An 8758-nucleotide genomic window follows, 5' to 3' on the forward strand; every position below is an offset into this window, starting at 1 on the left:
ACTCTTACAAAGCACAACACTCAATAAATATTGTGTGAGCTCGTGAATGAATTTTTCCGTTTATTAAAAAGAAGTGTGATGGTATTTGTTATTGCTTAAAGATTAAATAGTTTTCATACATTCACTTTGTTAATGGTGTGTTTTTATTGTGAGAGCAAAATAAATAAATGCATTTCTTAAGTGTCATTTTAATCGCCCCACTTCTGCTGTGTGCCCACAATGTGCAGGCCTACCGCTTCTTGGGCGTTCTTCATAGCCGAATCAAATCACATAATATCGTCGGCACAGCACTGCTGAAGGAGTTGGCGCGTAGGGGTCATCATGTCACCGTCATATCGCCATTTCCACTAAAAAAACCAATGGATAATTATGTTGACATAGAAACATATCAACCGTCACCAATCGACTGTGAGTTTTGTGTTCAAATGGAAATATGAACTATTGTGCCTATGCAAAGCGTACCAGTGACTGTGTAATACTTTTAGTTTTACTTATCTACTAAGCTCAATAATATGTGGTTCATTTCTAAAGCTGGCTTTACCGTAAACTGATAAGTATATAAAAAATGGTATGAAGTCATAAAGGTTAATTATTGTCTGGAAAAGCACACGTTGGAGCTGCATGCATTTTTATACTCTCGCTACAAAGTTGCTAAAGAGAGAATTATAGTTTTGTTCACACAACGGTTGGTAGTACCAAAGTGATATATACCAAAGTGATCAGGGTGACGAGTAGAGTTGAAATCCGGATGTCTGTCTGTCCGTCCGTCCGTCTGTCCGTCCGTCCGTGCAAGCTGTAACTTGAGTAAAAATTGAGATATCATAATGAAACTTGGTACACGTATTTCTTGGCTACATAAGAAGATTAAGTTCGAAGATGAGCAAAATCGGCACACTGTCACGCCCACAAAATGGCGGAAGCCCAAAACCTATAAAGTGTCATAACTAAGCCATAAATAAAGACATTAAAATGAAATTTGGCACAAAGGATCACATTAGGGATGGGCATATTTGGACGTAATTTTTTTGTAAAAGTGGGCGTGGCACCGGCCCCTACTAACTTTTTTGTAAATATCTCGAAAACTACTATAGCTATGCCAACCAAACTGTATAGAGTCGTTTCTTTTAGGCATTTCCATATACAGTTCAAAAATGGAAGAAATCAGATAATAACCACGCCCACCTCCCATAGAAAGGTTATGTTGAAAATCACTAAAAGTGCGTTAACCGACTAACAAAAAACGTCAGAAACACTAATTTTTACGGAAGAAATGTCAGAAGGAAGCCTTATGAACCAAAAACCATATCTGAGGAAGTACTCGACCGATTTCAATGAAATTCGGTATATAATATTTTCTTAACACCCTGATGACATTTACCAAATATGGGTGAAATCGGTTCACAACCACGCCTGAAATCGCGATTATCACTTTATCATGCGAGAGTATAAAATGTTAGGTGACACCCGAATTTAGCCCTTCCTTACTTGTTTAAAGCACACTTAGACTCAAGAGAGTAAGCAATATTAACTCAGAAAACAGGTAGGGTTTGTCCGGAAAGTAATGGAACTGATTTTCTCGCGACTGTACTTTGGAGCGTGCTCGTACCGACTGGATTGAATATCGGGCGTTTCTAGCTGAGAAACGGTGGGACCACGCCTTTTTTAAGGGCCGGAAAGAGATCGCTGATGACGACCAAGCAGCATAAGCCTCAGCTCTCAAGACTGTTCCGAAGAATGCATCGACGCAAAAGGAGCCCATTTCGAAACTTTCTAAAGAATTGTAACGGTTCAATAAATGTTTTTAAATCGACCCAGTCTGATTATTTAGCTATTCTTTCACGCGAAATCTTTTCTCGTCAACTCCTTCACTGCTCACATACCAACGAGGAATTTGTAAGCAGTAAGTTAAATCGCCGAAAACCGCAGCGCAGATGAGCTTGCTAGGGAGGACATCATTTTTTTATTTAAGACGCTCGGAAGCGAGTCGTTTTACCGGTTCTTTTTTGTGCTCTGGCGTTGGACCCAATAAACTCCAATCAAATCAGCAAACATTGGCCAACAATCAGAAGTTAGCGCTGTGAGAACCTTCTGCCCAGAGTGAACGGTAAAGGTCCGTAAATAGGCTGATAATCCTGTGACCGCGACTAATCCCAGCTAGACGGCTAAAGACGCTTTACCATGGTGATGAAAACAAATTATAACCCAATATTATATCATGCAATATGTCGATTATCTTAACAGAAAATTATGATAAGTTAAGTATAAATATTCCGACAAATGAAATGATAGTCGCGCTCCAAAGTTTTTTGGAAATATCTTCGTTTGGTCAAAATGCGAAAGTGTCTTTTAAATATAGAATTACCATGTATGATTTAACAAAAAATATAGCAAAAGAAAATATATCTAATACAATTTTTTAACACTTTTAATCAAATATTTGTACGTACATATATTATATTTACAGCAGCGGGAGGGCACGTTTTGCAATCTCGTTCGAGCAGTATTGTAGAAAGTATATTGATTTTCCAAGCAATGGGGCTTAATATGACGCGCACGTTCCTAGAAGAAAGCAATCTTAAAGCACTACTTGCTAGTAATCAGACCTTCGATGCTGTTATTTGTGAAGTTTTTCTCGCTGAGGCGCTCTATGGACTAAGTGAACATTACAATGTGCCACTAATAGGTCTAGGCACCTTTGGCGCACATCCCTGGAATACGGATATGGTAGATATTCCAATCGGATAACCAACTTCTAAATATTGACTTTTCTTTACAATATAATAGGTCGGCTCACCCAGCCCACCTTCGTATGTGGCTAGCGCTTTTCTGTCATTCAACGAACGTATGACGCTGTGGCAACGTGTGAGCAACTTTGCGTTTGGCATTTTCGAACGATTGTCACTCGATCTGTATTATTTGCCGAAACAAGCAGCTCTGTACAAGGAATACTTTCCCGACAACAAACGTGATATGTACGAAGTGCGTCGCAATGCTGCCTTGGTGCTACTCAATCAGCACGTCTCGCTGAGTTTCTCACGTCCTTATGTCCATAATCAGATCGAAGTTGGTGGCATGCACATCAATCGAAAACGCTCACCACTACCAGCCGATTTGGAACGATTTATCAACGAAGCGAATCACGGAGTAATCTACTTCTCAATGGGTTCCTATTTGCGTAGTGAGTTTATGTCTTTGGATAAACGTCAGGCAATACTTGAAACATTCCGTGGCTTGAAACAGCGTGTGCTTTGGAAGTTCGAAGATCCAAAACTCGAAGGTAAACCGGATAATGTTTATATTAGCGAATGGTTTCCACAGGACGACATTTTGGCACATCCCAATGTGAAATTCTTCATTACGCATGGCGGTTTACTCAGTACCACTGAATCCATTTATCATGGCAAGCCTTTTATTGGCATACCGATCTTTGGCGATCAGTTCCTCAATATGAATCGTGCTGAAACKGGYGGCTATGGTATAGGTGTGGATTACAATGGTTTCACGAAAGAGVAATTCCAGTCGGCCATTGAACGTATGTTGAATGATGAGAGCTATACGAAACGTKTAGCGGATATATCAGCACAATATCGCGATCAACCGATGAATCCATTGGACTTGGCGGTCTATTGGGTAGAATATGTGGTGAGGCATAAGGGTGCAAGGCATTTACATTGCGCCGGACAAGATTTGAACTTCATACAATATCATAGTATTGATAGCATGTTGATCATATTTGGCGGTCTTACTTTAGAGCTGCTGCTGATCTTGCTGCTGATACGTTCTGTATGGGGTTGGTTACAATTTGCGCTTGCGCGAAAGGATATCAAGAAGAAGACTCAATAAATTAATATTATTATTTTGTTATTATTTTATTGAAAAGGATAATACAATTATACCTTGACATTCTAAAATTTTCTAGCATTAGCGACTAAGGTCATCAGCTTCTTACTATAGACTCACTAAAACGTGAGAATTATTTTTAGTTATTTGTTGTTAATTAATTATTTGTTTATGCTTTAGATAATAAATATTTTTGTTAATAAAAAACAAGAATAATATTTGTCGAAGCAGTTGGAAAGTTCAAAGCATATTGATGGCTAAGTGTACTGGCAGAAAAATGTTGATATTCTTATACTGTATCACCTTCACATAGTCCGCCTTCTGTGTAGAAGAAGCGGCTTACTACAAAAAATTCTCGAAGTATCATAAATCGACTTGCTGAGGGGAATTAAAAAGGTTTGTGTTTCCTATATTATCTGTGCGCACATCTACATACCTACGAGTAATTGCAACAAGCACTCGATAACACACCTCACTGTCATAATAATAACTTTGTGTTAAAACATATATTTTTGTTTCAAATTTCAAATTGCATAATCCCATTTATTTAAAGCGCAAAGTTTTCCCACCAACTGACAACCAAATCCATGCTGCATAATCGTCAATCAGGCCAACCTGTGTGCCTTGCTCCCGCCGTCATATTTCATTCGAATTCTGAGTGCAATGAGTCTACAAACAGGACACTCCCAGCTTCATGCATTACCAAATATCAAAAGTCTGGCCACAGTTGATGCTGAATGACCCCAGAAAGAGTCAGTGAAGCGTTTGATTCGTGTTGACAGCATATTATTTCGAGCGGCGATTGTGCGGCGCTTTCGCTCTAATAAAAATGTATTAAAGCATTGGTTTTTATTACACCCACAGGCATTTGTTATTTGCATTCGCCTTAGTTGCTATTGTTGTTACAGCAATTGTTCATCTCATTCACTTCAAGGCCAGAGAAATTTTCCAAATAATATTTGCATATAAATTCAAGCTGGGTTCTTCACAGTACTTTACGGTGGAATGGATCGTGTGTCCGCGTGTCGTTTGTTTGTTTTTGATTATAAAATCTGAAAATCAATACTAAAAGTGTAGTTTCCTTTAAATTATTGCACAAGCTAGAGAAGTGAAATAATTAGAAACCATGGGTGTGTAAAAAACAATTTTTAATTTAAAATAAATTTTTAGTATATATGTACATTATTAAGTTTTTTAATTATATAATATTTCTGTGGGGACTATATTTATGAAGCCGCTTAAATTCGGCAAAAGTATGAATCAAGCAAATTTTGAGACAGCTTTTCTAGAGGTTACTAAAATAGAAGAAACACCATCATTTAATATAAACAGATGGCTAGAATATGCGGATCCGCAATAAGTTTAGTCGAACCCTAAAGCAAGTGCGACCAATTGGTGTCTCATCAACGTTAATCAAATGGCTTTTTGGGCACTACTTAGCTTCGAAAATAGCATTGCTTTAAGAAAGAAGATTTATACCAAAAAACTGAGTTATTATTGTTATATATCGCCGAAGAAAGAAAGACTTACAATAATAAGGCAATGCAAATCACTTATAAATACATTGTACATACATGTGTAAGTATTATCAAATGTTACAAGTGTACACATGCATTGCTACTTCCTGCATATCGTGCTTTTGTCTAAAGTTTTATTGCATTTGTAAACAATATGAGCAAATAAATGACTGAATGCATGAGTAAAATGTCTGGCATAAGCCCAATCACATACATATGTAGTATACAGCTTTAATATCTGAGTATACGAGTGCGTTTGCAGCTATAAATAGTTAAGAAAACGAAAAGACAAACAAAATGCGTTATACTTATGTACATACATACAAATGAATATCTAGTAACTGCAAGTTGTCCACTTGAAATTAATCAGAGAATTTACTTTGAAAGTGACGTAAGTGCATGTTGAGGAATTTTTCAAAACTTGTCGATATGGTAAACATTTTGATTCAAATTTCTGGCGAAAACCAATTCATATACATATTTTTTTTTCTGTGTTTATATGACAGTCATCTGTGCCAAATATCACATTAATATAAGTATTAGTATTTAGTATACGCTTGTCTTTCTGAAGTACATAAAGTGTATGCGGCGATTTTCACAATGAGTGAAATTATTCAATAATGCAGTTCCATTAAATTTTGTGTTCAGGTTCAACTTTCCGAAAGTTGAAACGTTCAGAATATTCCAAAAAGCCTTCGGTGATAATTATTTGTAGCGAGCAAGTGTTTTGGTTCGGTTCTAATTATTCAAAGAGGATCGAGAACGCGTTGGCGACGAACCACGTCCAGGACGACCATCGAAATCAACTGATGATTAACACGTCAATAAAATTAAGGAATTGGGGATTGAGAATCGACCACTTATATTTAGAGATCATAGCTGGAATATCGGAAGGATCAATAAAAACCATTGAAAATTGGAAAGATCCTTTGGGCCTAAGAAAAGTGAAAGCACAATTGGTTCCAGAAACACCCACTTTTTTGCAAAGCAGCGCCGCGTTAACGTCTGAGAAATAATATTTTCTCCTTACTAGGATGTCATGAAATGTATCATTACTGACGATGAGTCTTGGATCTATGCGCACGACTCGGAAAAGGACTATTAAACGGCGGAATAACGCGGCAAAGGTGAGCCGAATCCGAAAGGAGCACGTCAAAGCAGGTCAAAAATATACATATAACATATATAACATGTAAGTTATGTTGACAGTTTTCAGAAATTTAAAATTATAAACAAATCTTTACTATTTTTAGTTCTTAGAATATTTTTCATTTAAATTTAATAATTTTAATGCTTTGATAAATTACTAACAGACATTTTTAAACGTAATATTATATTTCAGTTACAAAAAAGGAAAGTCAATAGTGCTAAAAGACTTTGAAAAAATATATATTATTAAGAAAAATATTTTAAAGTCTGTGATTACGCGGAATTGAAACCATGAATAGTTATATTATTCCACATTTGTCGCCACCGACATACCGATTACAGCGAAACGTTCACAATGTTGCATTATTGTGTGTACCATATTGATTATTTACTTAGCACTTTTGTCGATTTCCAATGGTGAGTATGTACACAAAAATAAATAAATCGCAAGCGATTGATTATTTTAATAGTACATTCAACTGATTTACCTACATTCTATATAGATACTCTAGCAAATTTATTTACGAAAAGTAAATAACTACAAGTATTTGATCAAATAACTTAAAAGTACCTGCCGCAGCTGCCTTTTAGTTAAAACTTATCAATTTATTAAGTGATTAATTATTTAATTAGCAACTGTACTCGAAAGCCAACTAAATGTATACGAGTACAAACAGAAACTTCAAAGAGGCAAGCAGAGCGGCCCAACATATAGCAAAGTAAGTTGGGAAAAGATGAGTTCGTATGGAACGGAGCTTTACTTATAGTACTCTCTGTATTTGTAGAATTTAATGATTGAATAAAATATTGAAACTGATGTTATCTTATAGAAATTCCAAATGGACTGCGCCCAAACCGGAGAACTATTGCTGACAGCATACGATTTTGACACCGCTTCCAGACTGATTTCAAAAATATTTGCAACATTACGACTTCCGTCTAAAATGCTCCAGAAATATCTGAGGTATGCGAAATAATGAAATTTTTATGAATGAAGTGATAGTTTCCCCTCAGTGTAATTTTAACAAAAGGTTGACTAATGTGACAAAACAACGCTAACAACCATATTACTTCACATGAACTATTGCGAAATAAGCGCCAAATACCGATCCGGTACGTGCCAATAAGCACACTTTGGCGATTGCCATTGAAATTTATTGTTTGAATACAGTGCGAGTAAAATTGATCACGAAACACACAAGAATTTAATCTAAAAAGGAGGAGGAAATAGCAAAGAGGGGGAAAGCAAATCAACGAATAGTGTTGGTAAGTGACGCAAAATCGGTAGTAAAGCATTGCATACAGCAAATTGGCAAGTGGCAAAGAGGCAAGTTGTCAAAACAAATAAAAAATTGTTGAAACACACACACATACAGTTACAAACATAAACGTGTACCGTTGCATGGAAGCGCAGCTAGAGCTCGCGAATATTTATAGAAACGGCGAACATGGTGATAATTCATTTTTATTAGAGTCAACATGGCAGAAACACCGACAGCAAACAACACAAACAACAATACAACATGTCGCGAAATAAGGAAGGTAAAACCGCAAAAGTGTAGTCGCCGCGCTGACAACAACAGCGCGCCAGTGACGTTGCATACTACGCCATAAAGCAGCAACGATAAATGATGACACAAGGAAAGTTGTAGTGCAAGAGGAAGCCAACAATGTCAATGTTGTCAGCGGTGACTACCTGCTGGTGTTGTTGCCGTTGTTGTCGACGTACAAATAGCAGCGACATGACCTCCAGGCGATTGCAAGTGTTAGGAAAGTGTCGCAGGAAGTTGAGCAACTCATCATGCATGTATTGTTGCCTTGCACTTGAAGATTTGATGTACCCTTTGCGCATGTCGAAATCGCGAATATCGACAGGCCAACCGACACGAAGTGAATAACGACATTTATGTTATTGTACATTGGACAAGCGGCGGTCACTGAGGAAATGTTTAAAGGGAGTGGGTTGGTAAGCACGAAAAATGGCACTGAAATGCTGTGTTTAAGTTACAATTGCTGGTGTGTTGATATGGGATCTGAACATATATTTTTATACTCTCGCAACAAAGTTGCTAAAGCGAGTATTATAGTTTTGCTCACATAACAGTTGTTTGTAAGTCCTAAAACTAAAAGAGTCAGATATAGGGTTATATATACCAAAGTGATCAGGGTGACGAGTAGAGTTGAAATCCGGATGCCTGTCTGTCCGTCGGTCCGTGCAAGCTGTGACTTGTAAAAATTGAGATATGATGAAC

At 37.1% G+C, this 8758-nt stretch overlaps 1 protein-coding gene and 1 long non-coding RNA gene across 3 annotated transcripts; both read left to right on the forward strand.

The window, feature by feature from the left end:
* The first annotated feature begins 150 nt into the window (after positions 1 to 150).
* LOC108966673 (2-hydroxyacylsphingosine 1-beta-galactosyltransferase-like) lies at positions 151 to 5020 on the forward strand. 2 transcript variants are annotated; one of them, XR_001993198.1, is made up of 4 exons: positions 151 to 408; positions 2465 to 2724; positions 2785 to 4236; positions 4394 to 5020. XR_001993198.1 is itself a non-coding variant. In XM_018929696.1 (3 exons), exons 1-3 carry the CDS (start codon positions 168 to 170, stop codon positions 3841 to 3843), a joined length of 1560 nt encoding a protein of 519 aa, XP_018785241.1. In that variant the 5' UTR covers positions 151 to 167; the 3' UTR covers positions 3844 to 5020. The 2 variants fall into 2 exon arrangements, 1 of the variants encoding a protein (XP_018785241.1); XM_018929696.1 differs by having other exon boundaries at positions 2785 to 5020.
* A 1713-nt stretch (positions 5021 to 6733) lies between these two features.
* LOC108966674 lies at positions 6734 to 8531 on the forward strand. The gene is made up of 4 exons (XR_001993199.1): positions 6734 to 6923; positions 7010 to 7225; positions 7337 to 7470; positions 7521 to 8531. It is a non-coding gene; the product is annotated as an uncharacterized LOC108966674 (long non-coding RNA).
* The last annotated feature ends 227 nt before the right edge of the window (positions 8532 to 8758 follow it).

Source organism: Bactrocera latifrons, unplaced genomic scaffold (genome assembly GCF_001853355.1).
Source record: "Bactrocera latifrons isolate USDA-ARS-PBARC rearing strain unplaced genomic scaffold, ASM185335v1 scaffold_169, whole genome shotgun sequence".
NCBI lineage: Eukaryota > Metazoa > Arthropoda > Insecta > Diptera > Tephritidae > Bactrocera > Bactrocera latifrons.